The following is a 21,767-nucleotide window of genomic DNA, read 5'->3' as shown; positions in this document are numbered from 1 at the left end:
CACATTTGAGGGGAGAAAATTGAGAAGAATCGGATTTCAGAATGCGTTTTACACGCAAAATCTATTCAGAGAATGCATACCAAACACAGCCTAAGAATGAATTTAAACTGAAATATGTATTCAAAACAATGTTTTCCTTTCCTTTTGAATGATGCGCTTGCGGCTTCTCCATGGTTGATGGTACTGGTCGATAGACTAATTAGTGGGATTATATTGTAGTATTGACATGGTTATTCAGTAGCCTCTCATCCATTTGCGATTTTGCAATTCATGGTTAAATTAAGGGAAAACAATGACCACACTGCGAGTATCAAGCATCCTCCCACACTTGTTTTTACTCCATGACAGTTTCTCCCTTGACATGTAGGTCACCTTGTATACGAACCATGTGGCACCTTTTCGGTGCTCCCATTTCCTTGGCGTGGTAGATTCTATCCTACATTGGCAATTCATTGATCCTCAACGTAAAATTAATTGCATCTTGTAAAGCTTAAGGCTGAATTTGTTTATTTCACTCAAAAAAATTTTAGAGGAGTTTTCTGAACCTATAGCGTTTCTTATGACCTCTCACATGATTTTTTAATCATTTTTCTCTATAAAAAAATTACTTTGTGAAAGGTCATAGGAAACGCCTTAGGCTTAGAGATACTTTTCATTATATTTTATTAAAAAATGATTTTTCATATTGACATCTCTTAAAGTGTTAAATTGTTAAATTATTTGTAATATTCATTTTTGGCCTTTTTAGTATAACATTTTTTTAATAAGGGTAAATTTTGTCATTTCATATAATTACTTGAAAAATGTGCAAGTCAATGACAACTTTTGATAATAACGTAACAATAAATTACTTTCAAATTAATTTTAAATCTCTTTTTGACCTTTGACTTAAAGATTTTTTAAGAATAAGGCAAACGACAATTAAAAGGTGTCAAGTTCTAAATACACCTATAGATGTGTTATATAAGCAATCCCTTGGAAAAATAACTATTATTCTATTATAGACAAAAGCTCGATGGTCTTCTAACCAGCTAAGAAAATCTATGATCTAGAGCAACAAAAAATATATATGAAATATTTAATCTTTATATACTAAGTGTTCAAAAAGTCCTTAGACTCATGATTTTTTCCAATCCAACTCTTCAAACATTGATTGCGTTGTCACCCAGTGATCCTTTGTCCCAGTGTTTTCTACAAATTTTATGTTATATTTTTCATCAATCTTTTTGTTTTTTTTTGGACATGAGCGAGTGAGAGATAATCCAGGCATATGATAGGGGTAGAATCCTCAATTGGTGTCAAGAAGACCAATAATCAAGATTACAATCACTATTTGGTTAAATAACTTCTTTAATTTTGAAATATATATATATATATATATTTTTCATTTATTGTATTAGGCTGCTTAGAGTGGAAGGATTTACATTGCTAAGTTTTCCTTCAAGGGTTGATTAAGACAAATCTATAGGATCTCTATGAGGAGTCTCCTGACCAAGTATTTTATTCATGTGAAGGCCTTGGACTTGCACTACAAAGAGGTAACCCTGAACCCCTTTAGTAATTTGTTTTTATCCCCTAAGGTGCATGAGGTAAGATCTATGGAAAGAAAATTTTGTTTTGGTACCTTATATTGCCATCAAAAGAGAGACAAGGGGTGAGAGAGTGCGCAATGGCACAATAGGTGGCAGATGTAAAGGGAGCCAATGGTAGTGGAGGTACAACAACGGGGGCCATTGGCGACGAGGGCCAAGTTTGATGCCACATGACCTCACAACAAAGGAAGACATCTAGGAGTTTTTGGAGCCAAGCAACAGAGAGGAGGTTGTTGACATCGTTGGTGGTGGCGATAATGTCAACGGAGGAGGAGAGATTGAAGAAGTGATGGACAAAATGTTTTAGAGGTGGTGATATATAAATATATAAAATTGGGAATATAAAAACAAAGCACCCCAACCATAGTCTTAAAACATTAGGTACCTCAAAAGTAGTTTTTACCTCCCAAAAAAAAAAAAAAAAAAAAATCTCAATATCATCTAACATTCACATGAATGGTTTTTTTTAAGAGAAGTTTCTCTAAGCAATCGGTATATTAGAATACACCAATGAGTTGTGACAAAATAGTGTTTTACATAGGAAGGTAGCAATGTCATTTCATGTGAAGAAGATAGAGATGGACACAAAAGTGCAAGCGAAAGCTCAAAGAACCCCACCCCCTTTATGAATTCTTCACTCCAAGCCATTGACTTTCCTTTGTTCCCATCAACTAGCAGAATTATTTTCTAATTTTTCCTCATCATTATTTAAATTGTGTATAGATAATCACCTGCAATAGTTGGTAGAACAAATGGCCCTTAAGGCCATATTGGACAACTTCAATCCCCACCCTCTCCCTAACTCTGTGATCTCGGAGGAGAAGCCTACTTTGTTTTTACTTGGGGCTAAAAGTATTGGAAACAACATTAAATGCTTATTGTTCATCGGAAAAAGTAAAAATTCCATCCATGTTCCCCAACCCATTACTTTGTCAATTCCACAACAATCCCGTCAAACAAACGTCTCTCAATATGGAATTAGGCTATGTTTGGATGTCAAGGAAAGAAAATAAAAAAATTCAAAAAAATTGAATTTTAAGAGAGAAATAAACACATAAAACAATTATTACATCATCATGATTTTTGTTCCATTATGTTTTTTGCTTTTCTTAACATCCAAACTTAAGACTAGAAAGTAGAAACCAAGACTTCCAGGAGTTCAAGGGTTGAAGAAGACAAACCACAGAGGCACAGACCAAACCACATTAGTTACTTCAATAATAATTAATGGTTTGGCCAGCGGGGTTAGATTTGTAATTCCTGATCGAAAGCGGCGTGACGCAGCAGGTATATGAAGAAGACAAAATTCCAGTTTGACCATTTTCTCCATTGACCAGTTGTGGCCTGCTGCCTGCTGCCTGCTGGAACCGAAGACCAAACCAGAGAGAGAGAGGTACTGGCAGTGTCGTAAATAACACAACTGCGGAAGCACGGTTTCAATTGACTTGCTTCTTGGCAACGCACGTCAATCTATTTTCTTTAATAAGAGAGAAAAGCTTTTTCTCCAGTTTACTCCTAACGCTTTGGCGTAGAGATAAAAATTCTACTTCTTATCAGGAGACTCACGATTCACGAATCACGACAGTCTTTCTCGATCTCTCTAGATTTGGGCTTTGGATTGCTGAAGAGATAACAAGGTACGTTTTAGAACCAGTTACTGGTTTCCTGCACTTTCTGATCTTTGATGTTCATCCCCTTGTGTTACACTTCAAATTCTTGAAATTTAAGTCCTCTGTTTGCTGTTTGCTGATGATGTTCTTTTTAATTCTGCTCTGTTTGAAACATTTGAGGTTTTCTTTTTCTCCCTGAATATTACTGTAGTGTTTCTGGATCAGTTTGTGGATTGTAATGGTTGGTTGGTTGGTTACTTGATTTTTAGTAGCGGATGTGTCGGTGTTTAGTTCTGGTGCTCTCTGAGGTGTCTTAGAAAGTCGGTAATAAAGTATTTTGGGTTAATTTTATGGATTATGCGGTTTGCTTACGCCCCCTCCCATCCTAACTTTTTGTCTGTTTCTAATTCTTTTTTTTATTTTCTTTGTTCCTTGGTTACTTTGGTTGATTATAGTTACAAAGTCCATTTCTTCCAACTCTTTGGAGTTTCTGGTTGTTAATTTAAGCAATGGGGATTCTTATGGTTTTGGATAAGTATGAAATCGTAATACTTGGATCAAGTGAAGTATAATTATCTGGTTCTGAAGTTAGATGAGGTGCCATTTAGATCTCAGCTTTTAGTTTTCTAAATTAAGATTCTCTGAGTTTAGGGTTTCTATAAAGCTTTTAGATGGTCTATGGGTAATGTTGTCTGTACCTCTTTGAAGACTCTGGACATGGACAGGGAAGTTCATGCTTCTAGCTATCTATATGAAAGGTATCCTGTCCAATACTTTCAGTACAAGCAGTAACATGGTTCTCCCTCGCAAATTCAACAAAATAGAACGGTGTCCTGTCATAGTTGGACAATCTAGAGGATCTATAAGTTAAGAATCAGTTGTGGATTTGTCATCATCTCATATGGATAGGGATGAACCATCTCTTTAGAATTTCTTCTTCTTCTTCTCTCCCTGGGATCAATTTTGTGCTTCTGCACCTATTCCTACCTGCCCCACCCGCCATAGAAAAGTAATTGCACTTGGAAGTTTAAAGTCATTGTCTGTTTCCAGCTATTTCTTGGAGAAACTGATATTGAAACTTGAAGTTTCAGAAATCTCGAGACATGGAATTTCCAAATTTCTTTGGCTACTAAATTAGGCACTAAAGGGGAAGAAGAATGAATGCTGGATGTGAGAAGATTCAATTTAAAAATTGTCTTCCATGAAGTTTTGAGGATGTGAACCACATTGTTAGTGCTTCCTTTATTCTAGATTTATGGAGAATAAAGAATTTCTCTATTGGATAGGCTTCATTGTTATAAATAGGGTGAAATCAGATCTTTCACCCTGTCTTTTGATACGGTGGTCAAATGTTTTCCGGTTTCTCTTTACCTCTTTGTATTATGGTGATTTCTGTTATTCCTTAGCTGTAGTGCTGTATTTACTTTCTAATTTTTCATATCCAATAGGTCAAGTTAAATGGAGTTACATCTTGGAGGTGGAATTAATCTACGGACATCTAGACTCCGAAAACCTAGAAGAGATACTAGGGTTAGTTAAAACAAGATGGTCTTCAGAACAACCAGCAACTTCAGGGTAGTTTCATTGCATCTGAACTACCCAAAAAAAAAAAAGAAAAAAAAAAAGGATACTGACTTCCTAAATTTTATCCCTAAACCCTTCCACTGCCTTTTGGTCTGAACTTAAACTTGGGTTCTAATTGCTTGGTTGGAAAGCTGTACCTCTCTAACTTGTGACTAGCGTGCGACTAAGCAGTTGGGGGAACCAAATTCACTAGGGAGTCTTGCAAGAATGTTTTGTGGTATTTTCTCCAACAATCCACTGGGGTCCTTAGTAAACAGTGTATGGGAAGAATCTGTATAAAAGAAACTTGATATTTGTAGATGTTGTATTTTGGGTACAATTCTTCATGCCTCCTACCTTTTTTACACTTTGTGAGGACCTCTGTTTTCCCCACTTTGTTTTGTAGGATCCATGTAGCTGACCCCATTTAGTTGGGATAAGGCTGAGTTGTTGTTGTTGTTGTTGTTGTATTTGGGTAAAAGGGTATAATGGTCCCGTAGGGTTTATCTTGTGTTGCCTTTAGGGTATTATTGTAACTTGTACTTCTATCATTATTATAAATAAGAGTGGGCTTGTGTCTCATTGACATAAATTCAATTCCCCAAATATTCCATTATGGTATCAGAGCCAGTCGAAGAATCATCTTTGGGATTTGTGCTCTCCATTCCATGAAACACTAAACCTACCGCCACTACTCACCGCTCATCCTCTCTCTCGCTTTCACACACACCATGGCTACCTCCCTTCCGCCTATCTTTATCGGTTTTCTCACTGCCACCGCCAACCACCTCTCTTCCGCCTTCTCTTCTCACCGTGGGAATTCTCTTCTCTCAGTCATTTCTCCCTTGGTGGTGATATTTTTTCTCCCACCAAGGGATTTTCTCTTCCTTCCCATGAACTAAACTTTTCTTTAAGATTTGATATGGTGAGTGTTTCCCGGTTTTTTTCGCAATCAGCAGCCATGTCGGATGAGTCGACTGCATCTACTGGATAGGAAGGATTTGCCCCAATGTCACGTGAACGTGACTTTCCTTCATTCCCTTCAAAATCTGTCAAACTTGATGGCAGTAATTACTTGATGTGGTCGAGATCCTACTCTCTTGCTATTGGTTCCTGTGGTCTTTCTGGCCATCTTACTGGAGCCTCTGTGAATCCTACTGCTGCTCGTCCTGCTCAGATTAAATGTGAGACAGATGAGTGTTTGGTTATGTCCTATCTTCTTGGATCTATTGACTCTACAATTGCCCAGGTATATCTTCTTCTTGAATCGGCTGTCAAGGATACCTATTCTCAAGTCGGCAATGATGCATAGTGTTATGAAATCAGGCATAAAATTCACAACTTCCAACAAAAGGATCTCTCTCTCTCTCTCCAAATGTTACAATCCCCTTCATGGTTTCTGGCAAACATTGGACAACTATGGGAGATTCACTGCTACCTGTGAGACTGACCCTGTTGCCTTTTGCAAGTGGGAAGATAAACTCCGAGTTTACGATTTTTTTGCAGGCTTGAATATGGAATTTGATCAAATCCAGGCACAAGTTCTCAATTGTGGTCCCTTTCCTACTCTCGAGCAGGCCTATGCCCTGGTAGCCTTTGAGGATAGTCGTTGTAATGCAATGGTGCACTTTGTACCAATGGAGCGATCTGCCTTGTACACTATCCCTAGCATTCCTTCCCGTGGGATACCTACCCAGGGAACTCCTGCCCGTGGGAATGATGGTTCCTCTTCTGAGAAACCTATTGTGAATTGCGACTGTTGTGGGAAGGAGCGCCATACAAAGGATCATTGTTGGAAACTTAAGGGCCTGCCTCCTCCTTCTCGTGGTCGTGGTCAGGGTCGTTCGACTAGTGCTGGTGCCCATCACACTACTACTGACGATACATCCAACGATGCACCTCTCTCTTCTAATGAGCTTCATCGCCTACGTCGTTTGATGACCAGGCTTGAGACATCTTCTTTAGGGACCTCTCCTAGTGCTAGTGCCAGTGTTGCCTCTGGTACTATTCTCCCTCAGTCACATGACTCATCTCCTTCCTACGGTATTTCTGTTGGTGGCCTTTGTTCCATTCCCTGGATAATTGATTTCGGGGCCACTGATCATGACTGGATCACCTTCTCTTTTTTCCCACTATTCTCCGTGGTCAGGTAACGGTAGGGTTCGTGTAGCTGATGGATCCCTCTCCTCTATTTCCGGAATAGGGTCTATTCATTGTTCCCCTACTCTTTCTATTTCTTTTGTTTTACATGTCCCTAATTTTTCTTCTAATTTGTTATCTATTAGTAGTCTCACTAGTGATTTAAACTGGAAAGTAACTTTCTTTCCATCCCACTGTGTTTTCCAGGACCTGGCAACGGGCAGTACGATTGGTTGTGGTAGGATGGATGGTGGTCTATATTTGCTTGAGGACTCTCCTTCAGCATCAAGCCATCAACTGCTACTTCTCTTCCTGAGGATTCTACAATTGCTTTGTCCGATCTTTACCAGTGGCATCGTCGGTTGGGCCATCCACCTTTAGGGACTTTATTTAAGGTTTTTCCAGTTTTAATCAAGAGATATAATCCAAATAGTTTTGTTTGTGATGCTTGCACTTTGACAAAGTAGACTAGACATACTTATCCCATTTCTGATGATAGAAGTTTAATTCCATTTGGTGTGGTTCATTTTGATGTGTGGGGCCTTGCCTGTTGTATGTCTTTCTGGTTTCCGGTGGTTTGTTACATTTATTGATTGCTTTAGTCACACCACTTGGATCTACTTAATTCATCAGAAGAGTAATGTTTCTTACTGTTTTAAGTCCTTCCATAAGATGATGCAAACTCAGTTCGATGCAAAGATTAAAATTCTCCGCACTAATAGGCGGGAATACATGGTGGGTAATCTCCAGTCATATCTTTGTAATCATGGCATCATACACTGGACCAATTGTGTTGACACACAGACTTAGAATGGGGTAGCTGAACACAAGAATCGCCATCTTCTAGAGTTGGATTGCTCTCTGCTGTTTGCCATGTCTATTCCTCCACGGTTTTGGGGTGATGCTGTTCTTTTGGCTGCATGCCTGATTAATCAGATGCCCTCTCGTATGCTAGATGGTTGTTGCCCCCTGGATCTTCTCATGGGTTCCTCTACTTTTACTTTACGTCCCAAGGTGTTTGGTTGTGTAGCTTTTGCACGCAATCATCATGTGCAAGGCAAGCTAGATCCCAGGGGACTTCGTTGCATTTTCTTGGGCTACTCTGCCACTCATAAGGGTTACAAATGTTATCACTCTCCTTCGCTCAAGATGTTTGTTACCATGGATGTCGTCTTTCAGGAATCAGTTCCCTATTATGCCTCCCCTGCACCTCTTTAGGGGGAGTTTGGTACGAGTGAAGAGGTGCTTTTCATGATTACACCTATGGAGCTGCCCATGATGGAAGATGATATAGAAATTTCAGATGGTGTAACTGGGCAGGAACAGCAGCCTACGGTTAAGGGGGAGTAGACATTTCTTTCTCCTTTGAAGGTTTTTGTTTGCTCTCGAAAGAGGAAAAACAAAGAGCAAGCTATTAAGACAACCACCATCTCTCCTCATCAATTAGCCTTCCCAGAGTCAAGTCTTGCATGTGCTCCACATTTGTCTGGTAAGTCTCTACCTTCTAGTGATCCAACTCGGGATTTACCATTTGCAACTAGAATAGGAAAAAGAATGTGTACTCAACATCCCATCTTTAATGTGGTGTCCTATGACTCTTTTTCTCCATCCTTCCATGCTTTTTTTTCTTCCTTTTCGTCTGTTTCAATCCCTAACAACTGGCAGGAAGCACTGGCTAACTCATAATGGAAAGAGGCATTGATTGAAGAAATGAGAGCCCTTGGGAAGAATACCACGTGGGAATTGGTGCAACTTCCTCCAGGAAAGAGAGTTGTAGCATGTAAATGGGTGTTTGTGGTGAAGCATAAGGCTGATGGGACTGGGGACAGGTTTAAAGCAAGGTTTGTTGCTAGAGGATTCACACAGACTTACGGAATTGACTACCAGGAAACTTTTGCACCAGTAGCCAAGATGAATACCGTTAGTTATATTATCATGTGTTGTGAGTCAAGGATGGGTCCTCCAACAACTAGATGTCAAGAATGGTTTTCTGCATGGAGAACTTGAGGAAGAAGTATACATGGAGATTCCACTAGGTTTTGCTTCCCAGAAGACTCAAGGGAAAGTTTGTAAACTCAAGCGGGCATTGTACGGTTTAAAACAATCTCCTAGAGCCTGGTTTGGTCGGTTTCATAAGGCAATGGTGTCTATCGGTTACAGCTAAAGGAATGCTGATCACACTCTTTTCATCAAGAGAACTTCTTCCCATATCACTATTTTGATTGGCTATGTTGATGACATTGTCATCACTGAAAGTAGCATAGAGGAAATCTCTTCCTTGAAAAAATTCCTGGGACAAGAGTTTTAGATTAAAGACTTGGGAAAATTGAGGTATTTCTTGGGCATAGAAGTTCCATATTCTGCTCACGGAATTTCTCTCTCACAGTGGAAATATACTGTTGATCTCTTGACAGATATAGGAATGCTGGGTTGTAAGCCTACTGACACCCTGCGGAGCCTAATTCTCATCTTCGCAGTAAGGAGGGCAAACTAGTTGACAAAAGCAGCTATCAGAGGCTAGTTGTGGGGCTTATCTATTTATCTAATACCCGACCAGATATTGCCTTTGCTGTTAGCATGGTTAGTTAATACATGCCTGATCCATATTCATCTCATTTGGATGCTGTCTACAGAATCTTGCGATATTTAAAGGCTGCCCCAGGGAAAAGGTGTTCTCATCTCATCTACTAATCACCTTCGTATTGAGTCATACACAGATGCCGATTGGGCTGGATGATAGGAGATCTACTTCTGGCTACTGTACATATGTTGGTGGTAACCTAGTCACCCGGAGAAGCAAGAAGCAGGCAGTAGTGGCTTAGTCCAGTACTGAAGCAGAGTTTTAGGCTATGACCCATGGCATCTGTGAGTTGATTTGACTACGGGGCTTACTTCAGGATCTTGGAGTATCAGTTGAGGTGCCCATGCATCTCTACTCAGATAGCAAATCAGTAATTAGCAATGCCCATAACCCAGTTCAGCATGATAGAACCAAACATGTGGAGATTGATCATCACTTTATCAAGGAAAAGCTAGAATAAGGTCTTATCTATATTTCCTTTGTCCCATCGGGTGATCAGTTAGCTGATGTATTTACTAAGGGTTACCTGTTAAGAATTTTATTTTTAGTAGTTAGCAAATTGCATGATTGATATCCATGCACCAACTTGAGGGGGATTGTTGTATTTTGGGTACTAGGTATAATGGTCCAGTAGGGTTTATCTTGTGTTGCCCTAAGGGTATTATTGTAACTTGCACTTCTATCATTATTATAAATAAGAGTGGGCTTGTGTCTCATTTACATAAGTTCAATTCCCCAAATATTTCATCAGTAGAGTTAAGCCATATGTACTTTACTCCTTTTTATTCATTTCTCATAAACAAAATCTTTGTTGTCGGCTTGTCGCCAATCACAGAACAGGAAAATTTAAACCTATATTTGATGTTTTGGACTTAATAAACAATTTGCTTTATTTAGAATTGGTGTCTCCTGATCATCGATATTTGAGAAATTCTTCTTGCATTGATATTTCTCCTTGTTTTGCACTTGTTCTTAGTTTCTCTTCATAGGGTTTCCCATAAAGAATTCAATTATTTACCAAAAGTTTTGGAGGCTGCATAATGAGTTCTAGTTACTAATTCTTGGATCTCTTTTTTTTCTTTAATGATACTTATGACTATTGTTATGCTACATAATGCCTCTTGTTGACATCTGAGCTTTCATGACTGGTGAAATTTTTTGTCTGGAGATTCTTTATTCTTATCCTCTCCCTTAAGCAATTTGTTGGTCTCTTGGGATCTTCTGACAGAAACGCCTTATTACTGGTTTTATGGTTCAATTATTATATATATTTTGGTTCAGGTTGATTGCATTACTTCCTCAGGTTCCACAAGGAAGTCTTTTCTTGAATACTTCATCATGGTATGCTTTAATAGTTCTGTTATCATGAGATCAGATCAAGAATTTTGAATCTTATGCTTACAGGAAATGTTTCAGTTAATGCTGTTCATTTGCAAGGCGGTTGGATGGGTCAGACAGACTGATAGATTGGAGTTCAGAACATCAAAGAAGTTGAATAGTTCTTAGCGAGTAATGTGCTGATTTCCATTGGAGCATAGTTCTCTCACTTTTCGTTTTTTTGCTGATACGGCGATTGATTTATGATCCTGCTTTGAAAATTATATCCTGGAGACTGGAACATGTGTATGTGACTCAAGATGCCACATGTTGCATTTCTATAATTAGATCAGTTTGTTGGGAAGTTTAACTTTAGTCAATTTTTGTGGAAATCTAATCAGGAAAAACAGAAAATGAAGAAGTGGTTTGGAGGTGTTCTAATTGTATCCTTGTTTATGTTGCTGGTTCTGAGGTATGGGGTGATGAAAAACCCCCTTGGAGAAAGTTTACGCTCCTATCCGTTCTCCACCAATAAGTCTAATCCTCTTGAATGGGTGCATGGAGTCCCGCCTGCAGTTCAAAATCCAGAGAATGCTTCGCAAGTAGTTTCTGCAGTTAGATTGGTTGCCGGTCTCTTTACTTGGAGAAACTTTTCCAGTGAAGAGCAAAGATGTTTGCAGACATGGAATCATATGAATTACTTGATCAATTATACTGAAGGCTTACCTAATGCAGTGGGTGCTGTTAAAGAAGCTGGAATGGCATGGGATAGCCTTGTGGCCTCAGTTGAAGAGGAAAGACTTGGTTCTGTGAATGACAGTTCACATCAAAAGACAAAAGAGAAACAGTGCCCCTATTTTCTTAACATAATGAGTGCCACAGAACCTGGTGATAGTGGTTATAAGTTACAGATTCCTTGTGGCCTTATTCAGGGTTCTTCCATTACAATTATTGGTACTCCCAATGGTCTTCTTGGTAATTTTCGGATAGAACTAACTGGGCAACCACTTCCAGGGGAGCCAGAGCCTCCAATTGTATTGCATTACAATGTTCGACTTCATGGTGATAAGATAACTGAGGATCCTGTGATAGTACAGAATACATGGACCGTAGATCATGATTGGGGTGAAGAAGAGCGATGTCCTTCTCCTGTTCCCAACAATAATAAGAAAGGTAGATGCTCCTCTGCCATGTGTGTTGGTTTTCGAATTTTGTAGTGCATTTTTATATTTCTGTTTTGATTTACCGTGTAAATTTGATACTTGATCACTTCATCTTCATTCTGTTCCATGATTCATGATTGAGGACTACTTTCTCCCCTTCAGCCCAATAATTTTCTCTGCTTTTTGCCTTAGCGGATCCAACAGTTGAAAACTACCTGACGACCCATGTTTGGAATGTTCTGAATTTATTGTGTACCAAGACTCATGAAGCCTGGTTACTTGCGCTTGTTTCATTAGACACTTTTACCAATCCTTGTTGATACTGTATGTGTCATGGTCAAAGATCTGTATCAGATCAGATTTTCTGAACCTGATCCGGATCGTTATGATGCAGTATCACTTAACTGGTTGGACCAGCATGATAGGCTTTGGAGACCCAAATCCAGACGGAACCGGTCCAACAAGGGTTGGAAGTAGTTAGTTTATTTATTTATTTAGTAGTTATTTATTTTGAGTCAGTATTTGTTTTAGGTTGAATACGTAGGAGTTAAGAGTTTGAATTGCAAGTTGTTATTTTCAATTTCATAGTCTAACTAGGAGTCTTGTTATTTCTCTCTTTAAATACTTGCATGTAACCCAACAATGGACACTGTGAATTGAATAAAAGTTTATTGATTTTACTCTGTGAGAGTGTGTGCTTGCGGGAATATTTCCCCTTCCCCCTTGCAACTGTGAAATCTATCTCAGGTTTCCTCTTCTTTCCTACCGGCCCTCCACCAATTTGGTATCAGAGCTGAAGGATCCATCTCCTTCCCCATCAATCTCCCTCATCTCATTCTCCTTCCATATTCTCTTTTCCCATACTGTTCTGCCGACTATAAAATAAAAAAAGAGTTTTCTCTATTGCAAAATAGAGATATCGAATCAAAATCCTAACCCATCCCCTTCCCGCTGCAACTCCTGATGAAACCTTACCCCCCAGCCCAGGCTTTCGATTACAAGTTTCCCACCCCACAGCAGTCCCGTTCGAGGAAAGATTCGACACTGTTGGAAATAGAGGAGTAAAACGAAAACCTGGCCCCAACCCTCCCTTTGATTCCAGCAGAAAATCCAACCTCCCCTTGGATTACACAGCCCCTTTCTTCTTCGATCGAACCCCCTTAGGGTTCTGCCAACAACCAGACAAAAAAGAAGAGCAGAGAGAGCAAGGGATATTGAACAAAAAAATAAAATAAAATTTACATTCCTAGTTCGAAGCCCTCCCTCCAGATTAGTCGTTTTCCCCGTATCGTAGTTTCCTTGGTGAAGTCAAAGACCAAATCCAAGTGGAAGTCAAATTCCACAGCTTGTTCGAACTTGAGTCCTTGTCTTCCGCCGTCTCCTCCACAGGTTCTCTACTGGTTGTCCTTTGGAGGAAGACAACATACACACGTCTTTCACTCCCCCAGGTTTCCCATGATAAGTTCTTCCTTTAATACCCCATTCTTCCATATTACCCCCTCCCCTCTTACGTCATACTTTATTTTAAGTCTAATTTTTGTTTTTCCCAGAATTGTCCACATCCCCTTCCCGTAGCAACTCCGCCAATAATTACCTCGCCCCCACCAATACGTTACACCACACTTCTTTTTCTTTTCTTTAGTTTGCAGTCTATAAATTACAGAACTGTCATCCTATTAGGAAGTTCTATGTATTTGCTGTTTTGCCACTCTTTATTTAAGTTTACTCTTGCTTAGCTTAACCATGATAGATAATAATGAGATTCTCCAACAGCTCAATTCATGTAAGACTATAAGAGTGAAACCGATGCAAAAAATGATATTCTCACTGTTGTTGTCAGTTCCATTCAGACAATGGTGGAATCTATGCAAGCTTCTATTGATTGACTGGTGGCTTCAGACATACTTGTCACGGCGTCTAGGCGACCCAAGGCGGTAAGGAGGGTAAAAAGGCGAGGCGACACCAAAAAGGCAACAAAGGCGCCCACCTAGGCGACCAATTCGACCAAGGTGCCTGGACGCCTAGGCGATGCCTTGACAACTATGGCTTTAGATAAAGGAAAGAGTCCCATGCTATCTGGAGATTCTTCTAACTCCGTCCCAAAGGATCCATCTCATGATGCGCCGCCACTCCGACCACAACCACCACCGCCACCACCCCTACCTTATGGAGTTGGTCGATATGATGATTATGGAGTTGAAAGAGCAACAAAGTTGGATGTCCTCGATTAAAATGGGGATAACAATCCAAAACAATACCTTGACTGGATTCACGGTTTGGAGATCTTTTTCAGATGGTATGATAAAGTATTATTTGTAGAGGCTAAACTGAAAGGCACAGCTCGAGTCTGGTGGATCAAGCAACAACAACAGAATCGAACCTGAGGCATTAAGTTAATCACTACTTGCATTGAGATGAGTAAAGCCATGAACTAAATATTTTTGCCTACAGACTACAAGCAACGGATGCACCTTAGGTTTGCACAGTTAAAACAGGAAAACCTAACAATTGAGGAATTTGTTGCTTGATTCTATTATTATGCCACTCGATCTGATTTGCAATGGATGCACCTTAGGTGGCACAGTTCCGCAATGGTTTGCACCCTCAGATCAGTGTTGCACTCGCATCCAGTTGACTTCCTACAATGGAGGATGTAGTACAGGTTGCATATCAGGTAGAAGAAAATCTGAAACAGCCTTACACTTGAAGGAATTTTCCAGACACTTTTCCTAAGGGTAATAGTTACAGTCAACAACAGCCTTCCCCCCAGGAAAAGTTACTCCGCAAACCACAGACAATTGATTCATCTATGGCATCTTCACGGCCTAGCCGGCCATATTCTCCACCTTAACGTGACTCTAACATGTTATCTTCACGCCCTAGCTGACCATATTCTCCGCTTTAGTGTGGTTCCAACAGACCTCCTATGATGCAAAAGGTTTTCCATCAGTGTTTCACGTGCCAAAGGATATTAACATTTCAGTGCTCATTGTCCCAACCGCTTGGTAGCTTATGTAGGTAAGGACTCTTTTATACCTTGTGATCTAGAAGAGCACTTGGTGTTGAGACAATTGATTTACTATCTGAAGCAGGTGAAGTCAACGACAATGACAGTGATGATTGGTGCCACAACAGTATCTTTCAGACCCATGTAAAGTGCAATGGCCAGTTATGTAGTCTGGTGATTGATGGAGGTAGTTGCACTAATTTTGTCTCTAAAGGCGTTGTTTGTAAGCTGGGATTGCAGATAGAGCCACATCCAACTCCTTACAAAGTTGCATGGGTGAACAACATTAATCTCAAGATTACAAATAAGTGTTTACTCACCTACTCTATTGGTGGATTCATGGATATAGTACAGTGTGACGTCCTCCCTCTGATGGTCTGTCATATTCTTTTTGGATGATCGTGGTTGTTTGATAAGAAGGCACAATATTGTGGGTATGTGAATACCTACTCTTTCTACCACGACAACAAAACCATGAAGTTCCTTCCCGCTAAGGATCTCTCTGACATTAAACTCAAAAAGTAGCGGAATCGTTCCTCCTCCAGCGTGTTGCTTCAGATGGCCTCTTTGGTCCTTTTCCAAATTCGACAGAGTTTAGTTCTTTTCAAAGTAGGAGAATTGCAGTATCACTTAACTGGTTGGACCAGTATGATAGGCTTTGGAGACCCAAACCCTAGACGGAACCACTCCAACCGGGGATTTTGATCTAACAAGGGTTGGAAGTAATTAATTTATTTATTTTAAGTCTTTTATTTGTTTTAGGTTGAATATGTAACAGTTAGAGTTTGAATTGCAAGTTGTTATTTCAGTTTTTTATAGTCTAACTAGGAGTCTTGTTATCTCTCTTTAAATACTTGCATGTAACCCAACAATGGACACAGTGAATTGAATAGAAGTTTATTGGTTTTTTCTCTGTGAGAGTGTGTGCCTGCGTGAATAATTCCCTTTCCCCCTTGCAACTTTGAAATCTATCTCAGGTTTCCTCTTCTTTCCTATTGGCCCTTCACCGCGTTACTGTTCCAGGACTATCCAATTTGAGATGGGTGGATTGCCGATCTACATTATGTTAATAAAATTTCTGACTGAAAAGTCTGGATCAGTACCCCCCCTGCAATCATTTGGACTATCACCAATTTTTAAAACCTTGGTATGTGTACTGGGAGCTGTCACATCTCTCCCTTTTCTATTGTAATGGTGCAGTAGTGTTTTTTTTTTTTTTTTTTTTTTTTAAATTCTTGTCGATTTCTTATTAACTTTATCACATCATGTACATAAAAGTATTCTTCAAAGATGAATTGGGTTCAAGCGCTGAGAAAAGTTATGAGTGCTTATTAGTTTGCTGAAGATAGGCGGTAAATAGAGGAGGTTGGTTGAACTTGATTCATGTATCAGAACCCATGTAGTGAGGATAAGGCTTAGCTGTGTTCAACTGAGTATATTGCGTAGAGATTTTTGTAACCAGTTTTCAATAGGTTGCAGGGTTCCTGGATTGGCTGACTGGAACAAATTTCTGGTCTGCAGCCTACATTTGCCACATGGGCACATGGCAGGTTGGATGGGGCTGAAATTGTGGACTGGTAGACCCCAAGGTCCCTGCTCACATGTCAAGTTTCAGCCATATAGAGTTTACCAAAGGGCAAAACAATGATTGAAAAACTAGGAGAGATCTAATAGTGGTTTGAGTACCAATAGGCGTGCATGGACATACACGGGGATGCATGCCAATTGACTGGAGGGTTTTTGATTGAATTAGGTTCTGAAATATGACTTGTGACTAATCCAGACCATGTCCTCTCAATGCCACGGTTAAAATGGTCACATCACCTTTCCTATCTGTTCAAATATTTGCATATCAGGATGGATATCAGATATAAATATGATCAGAGCTTTAAAGTACAAATTCATGCTTATGTCATCCATGTTTATTGGGCTTAAGCTCAAGTTATTTTTCTAACTGTAAAAAAAGCATACAGACATGCGTGTTCTTTCTTAGTTACATAATTTCTACATATAGAACTTCTTAAACTCTATAATTTAAACACATCGGTTGCCCCTATAATCTTATTTTAATTTTTTTAGTATATATATTTTCCAAGGGTATAGTTTTCTAAGTAATCCAATCGGATATGGATTGGAAATGAACATAGGCAAAGTGGTGAGGAAGGATATGCATAGCCTAGTTCTTGTACCAAGTATGACCTCGGACAGAGCCTATTGGAGGGCAAGGATCCATGTAGCAGACCCCATCTAGCTGAGTTTCTCCTGACGTGCTGGGCTGTGCCTCTTTCTTCTTACTATCTTTCATCTTTCATGTTCCTATTTATTTCCCATTTTTCATTTGTCTTTTTCTTTCATAATTCCTCATCTCTTTCCCCATCCCTCTTTTCCCATTTTTTCTTTCCCTTTTTGGTTTGAACTCTGTTTTCCATACTTTGTTATGTTTGGATCCATGTAGCCAACCCTATTAAGTTGGGATAAAGGTGAGTTTGTTGTTGTTGTTATAAATTCTTGCTCCTTGACAGCCCTAGTTGACATCTAATAAGAAGTTTTGATATTATGTATCTGTACAAAGAAATTGATGTTTTGCTTAATAGAACTAAAATTTCACCTGACATCATTGCTGGTTTGTAGTACCCGTATCCTCTTTTGGATCAAGAAATAGCATGTCAAGCCTCCTGTGCCCCATTAAAATTGTGCATTTTCCCTTTTGTTTAGATCTTAAAATAAAATGTTTTGGTTATTATCTTTTTTCTTCATTTTCCCTACTCTTCTTGGAGGAACATCATCTAAATTTTGCAGTTGTTATTTTTAATTTTAATTGATATAAGACGCAAGTTGGCTTTAATTTCCTTTGTGCAGCCCATATATGAGGCCAAGCAAATTTTATAACTTGTGTGTACAGCAGTCACCTACAAAAATTCATTATTTTGTTCTCCTTCCCCCCCCCCCCCAACCCTGCCCCTTTTTTTTATATGAGTGTCATATTTGAGTCTTATCAAAGCCATCCTGCTTTTGGTTGTGCATTCCAATATTTACTGGATCCTCCCTGCAGGCGTTGATACTTTAGATTGTTTCTATAGCTCCCGATGTTGAAGTTCTGTTTTTGCAATGCTAAACTAACATGTTGTACTGGATTTTTCTCTTTATATGTACAGACATTGGAAACTATGTGCTATATGCCATGATTCATCTAATGTGTTAAAAGATGAGTCTAGTATATCGTCTGATTTTAATTTTTATCTATTAAAAATATTTACCTTACAAGGCAATTCTTCACGTCGTTGAGATTACATTGTCCGTTTCTTCGATCCTATTAATTTCTCTCTTCTATTGAGTAAAAGATTTCCTTGTGTATTCATTAGGGCAGATAGTAGAACTGCCTATACCACTAAGCTTAGTGGAATCTGCTGCAGATCTGCAACGTGGCAGCTTACCTGGCACTCAAGCCTGGTGCACAGTTAGGTCCCACACTCATCTACTCATATGTCAAGTTTCAGCACAGCTGGACCATAGAGAAAAATATTATATTTTTTAACAATTTGGTCCTGCTGAAAATAGAAGGGGAAAGGATTAAATACATGGTGGGTCACATCCTTGAAGTGTAGTTCAAAATTTGATGTATGGCTAATTAACTTGTTGCTTGGGATCTGTATTATAATTGCTTTGTGTGCTGCCTTCCTTCTGCAATATGTATAAGTAACCTTTTTGTCTCAGTGGATGAATTGGACCAGTGCAATTCACTGGTGGGTAAAGATGATAAGCGGAGGTTTACGGCTATGAGACATTCCAATGGTTCAACAGCGCAGGAGGAATCGAAACCAAAACGTTATTTTCCTTTCCAGCAAGGGCATCCATTTGTTGCAACGCTTAGGATGGGAGCAGAAGGGATCCAGATGACAGTTGATGGCAAGCACATAACATCCTTTGCTTATCGTGAAGTAATAATCTTTCTTTCTTGGGTTACTTCTGAAATGTAGGAAACAACTGCGGGTTCATTTAGATTTTCTTTCTTACTTGGGTCCCCCCCCCCCTCCTTTTTTCTGTCTCTCAGAGTCTGGAACCATGGCTTGTCAGTGAATTAAGGATTTCTGGAGACCTGAAGTTAATTTCTGTGCTAGCTAGCAGTTTACCTACTTCAGAGGATTTAGACCATATTGTCGATTTAGAAACACTCAAATCAGCTCCTCTTCCTCAAAAAAAAATATTGGAACTCTTTATTGGTGTCTTCTCTACCGCTAACAATTTCAAACCTAGGATGGCTGTTCGTAGAACGTGGATGCAGTACTCTGCGGTGCGGTCAGGATCCATTGCTGTCCGTTTTTTTGTTGGTCTGGTGAGCATTAGTCACACATCGCTTCTACTACCACTGTTTGTGATGATGACAATCATGTTATAACTAGGTTTGTCATACATGTATGCTGTATAGAGCTTCTGGTAGTCTAGAATCCTACTCTGTCTAAATTCCTTGAATCAGTAGTTCTGAATACATAAGAAACCTATATCTCTTGAAGCAAATATTAGAATCTGCAATATGGTGCAGCATAAAAACCAGATGGTGAACGAGGAACTCTGGAACGAAGCACGAACATATGGAGATATTCAGCTGATGCCTTTTGTTGACTATTACAGCGTCATTACCTGGAAAACTATAGCCATATGCATCTTTGGTGTAGGTTCTTATCTCTTCTTATGTCGGATCTAATATTGATTTCATTGAATTCATCTTTGCTCAATGATTAGGCTTTGCTATTTCCTTCAACAGACACAGGTTGTTTCGGCAAAATATGTTATGAAAACAGATGATGATGCATTTGTTCGTGTGGATGAGGCCCTCACTTCTTTAAATAGGATAAATGTGACTCATGGGTTGCTCTATGGTCTCATTAACTCAGATTCCCAACCTCATCGGAACCCTGAAAGCAAATGGTATATTAGCCTGGAGGTAAATTTCTCTACCATGTCTTGTAAATTGTAGTACTCATAGATTGGTTTTGTGAGAACTGACTTTATTGCTAGATTTGCAAGAATAAATGTATAATAACCGGGCTAAAACCTGAAGTGAATATTATGAGGCTTGCTGATTCTCTCATACAATGCGAGTTGACACGGCCTGACTAGTGTCATTAGTAAATATTGTACACGTGGCCAATTTTTGGAGACAGTACCTGACCTCTTTTTCTTATCAAGTGAAATATTGAAAATATTTACTGGAAATTAATTAATGACATCCTTAATAAATCCTTTCATTGTCAAACTATGAATTGTTGTTGAGTAGTAGCACTTAAACAACTAAACAAGCTTTCCCCTCCCTTCAAGACAAGCTTTCTTTGATTGCTTATCCTCTGGTTCTCAGTTTTCTCCCTAATTCTCTTCCTTGGTGAAGGAATGGCCTGAAGAAACATATCCTCCTTGGGCTCATGGTCCTGGTTACATTGTGTCACGTGACATAGCAAAAGCAGTCAATAAGAGACACAAAAAGGGTCTCTTGAAGGTATGGCAACTATACTCTCTTTTTACTATTTATTGACACTAATTTGGTTTATAAAATGTGCACATGTTCGATGTATGGCTGCTACAGCACTTCCTCCTTGCCACAAGCGTGGGAAATGAATTTGTGGCCCAAGATTGTCCAATTTTTGGGCTACTTCTTGGACGATCTCTCAGTCCCAAGTTTTAAACATTGCCTATTAGACAACTCAAATATCCAGATGGCTTGACATCTTTTTCTTTTTCATGAATTGTTATCATCCAATTGTTAAGCTTCAGATAGTATTGTTCTGTTACTTCAACCCAAAGGACAATCATGTGTGGTATCTTTAAAGTTTAAGCTTGGATTATGCATCTCAAATTGCCTCGCCTGTTAACTATAGTGGGAAATTATCATGCTGAGTTATGAAATGATGACTGAATCATCAAGTCTTGTAGCATGATGATTAACAACCTAGGTCCTTTCTCTATTCAATGTATTGTATGCAAAGATCTCTACTCTTCCTCAATTACCCAAAAGAATTACACCCCTAGTTTAGTCCTAATCTGAAAACAACCATTTCTACATGGTAGATGTTCAAGCTGGAGGATGTGGCAATGGGCATCTGGATCGCAGAGATGAAGAAGGAAGGATTGGATGTTAGGTATGAGAAAGAAGAGAGGATTTATAATGGAGGTTGCAATGATGGTTACGTCGTTGCCCACTACCAAGGCCCTAGGGAGATGCTTTGTTTGTGGCAAAAGCTGGAAGAGGGTAAGGGGGCTAAATGCTGTGGTGATCAATGATGGTCGAGGGAGACACTCTGGGACAAAAGCTGGAAGAAAAGGGGGCTAAATGCTGTGGTGATCAATGAGGGAGCCAGATAGGATAGCTGGGGCTTTAGGATGAGATCCAGCTCTGGCTACGGCTTTTTATATGAGAAATATAGTTGGTCACCGCTTTTGTAGCCATGGAAGGAAAATGCTAACAAAGTTGAGTTGTATAGATGAATTCTACTAGCTAGGGGAATTTTTTTGTCCTCATAGCTGATTCCCCCCGGGTAATAGATAGGGGTTGGAAGTATATGGTTGATTAACATATTTTTTTTTTGGGGGGGGGGTGTTTATTTGAGAGGGTGTTATCATCTGTAACATTTGTACTTTTTTTTGCTGGTTGGGGACTGGGGGTATATTAGAGAGGAGGGGTGTATGCATGGTACTGATGCATCTATAATATTTATGTTTAGAGAGAGCACATGCTTGTATAATCTCCTGGTACTCTAGTTTCATTACTCAAATGAAAGGTTGTGGCATTCTCTACAGTTCAGC

General features: G+C 39.3%; 1 protein-coding gene across 2 annotated transcripts; it reads left to right on the top strand.

Moving 5' to 3' along the window:
* The first annotated feature begins 3,137 nt into the window (after nucleotides 1-3,137).
* LOC122638242 (beta-1,3-galactosyltransferase GALT1-like) lies at nucleotides 3,138-21,570 on the top strand. Of its 2 annotated transcripts, XM_043831111.1 has the most exons (9): nucleotides 3,138-3,229; nucleotides 10,767-11,975; nucleotides 18,687-18,910; nucleotides 19,024-19,305; nucleotides 19,513-19,641; nucleotides 19,735-19,914; nucleotides 20,356-20,463; nucleotides 21,033-21,212; nucleotides 21,284-21,570. In XM_043831111.1, the coding sequence occupies exons 2-9, from the start codon at nucleotides 11,216-11,218 to the stop codon at nucleotides 21,311-21,313; spliced, it is 1,893 nt and encodes a 630-aa protein (XP_043687046.1). In that variant the 5' UTR covers nucleotides 3,138-3,229; nucleotides 10,767-11,215; the 3' UTR covers nucleotides 21,314-21,570. The 2 variants fall into 2 exon arrangements, with proteins under 2 accessions (XP_043687046.1, XP_043687045.1); XM_043831110.1 differs by having other exon boundaries at nucleotides 21,033-21,570.
* Nucleotides 21,571-21,767: the final 197 nt, after the last annotated feature.

Source organism: Telopea speciosissima, chromosome 8 (genome assembly GCF_018873765.1).
Source record: "Telopea speciosissima isolate NSW1024214 ecotype Mountain lineage chromosome 8, Tspe_v1, whole genome shotgun sequence".
NCBI classification, from domain to species: Eukaryota; Viridiplantae; Streptophyta; class Magnoliopsida; order Proteales; family Proteaceae; genus Telopea; species Telopea speciosissima.
Note: the sequence above shows the minus strand (reverse complement) of the source record. Positions and strands in the feature narration are given on the sequence as shown.

Bases quoted from the DNA above. Each gene is read 5' to 3' on its own strand.
- LOC122638242 (XM_043831110.1), top strand. From the start codon at position 11,216: ATGAAGAAGTGGTTTGGAGGTGTTCTAATTGTATCCTTGTTTATGTTG. The intron at 18,911-19,023 runs GTAATAATCTTT...TCTGTCTCTCAG, and splicing joins CATCCTTTGCTTATCGTGAA to AGTCTGGAACCATGGCTTGT. The intron at 19,306-19,512 runs GTGAGCATTAGT...AATATGGTGCAG, and splicing joins TCCGTTTTTTTGTTGGTCTG to CATAAAAACCAGATGGTGAA.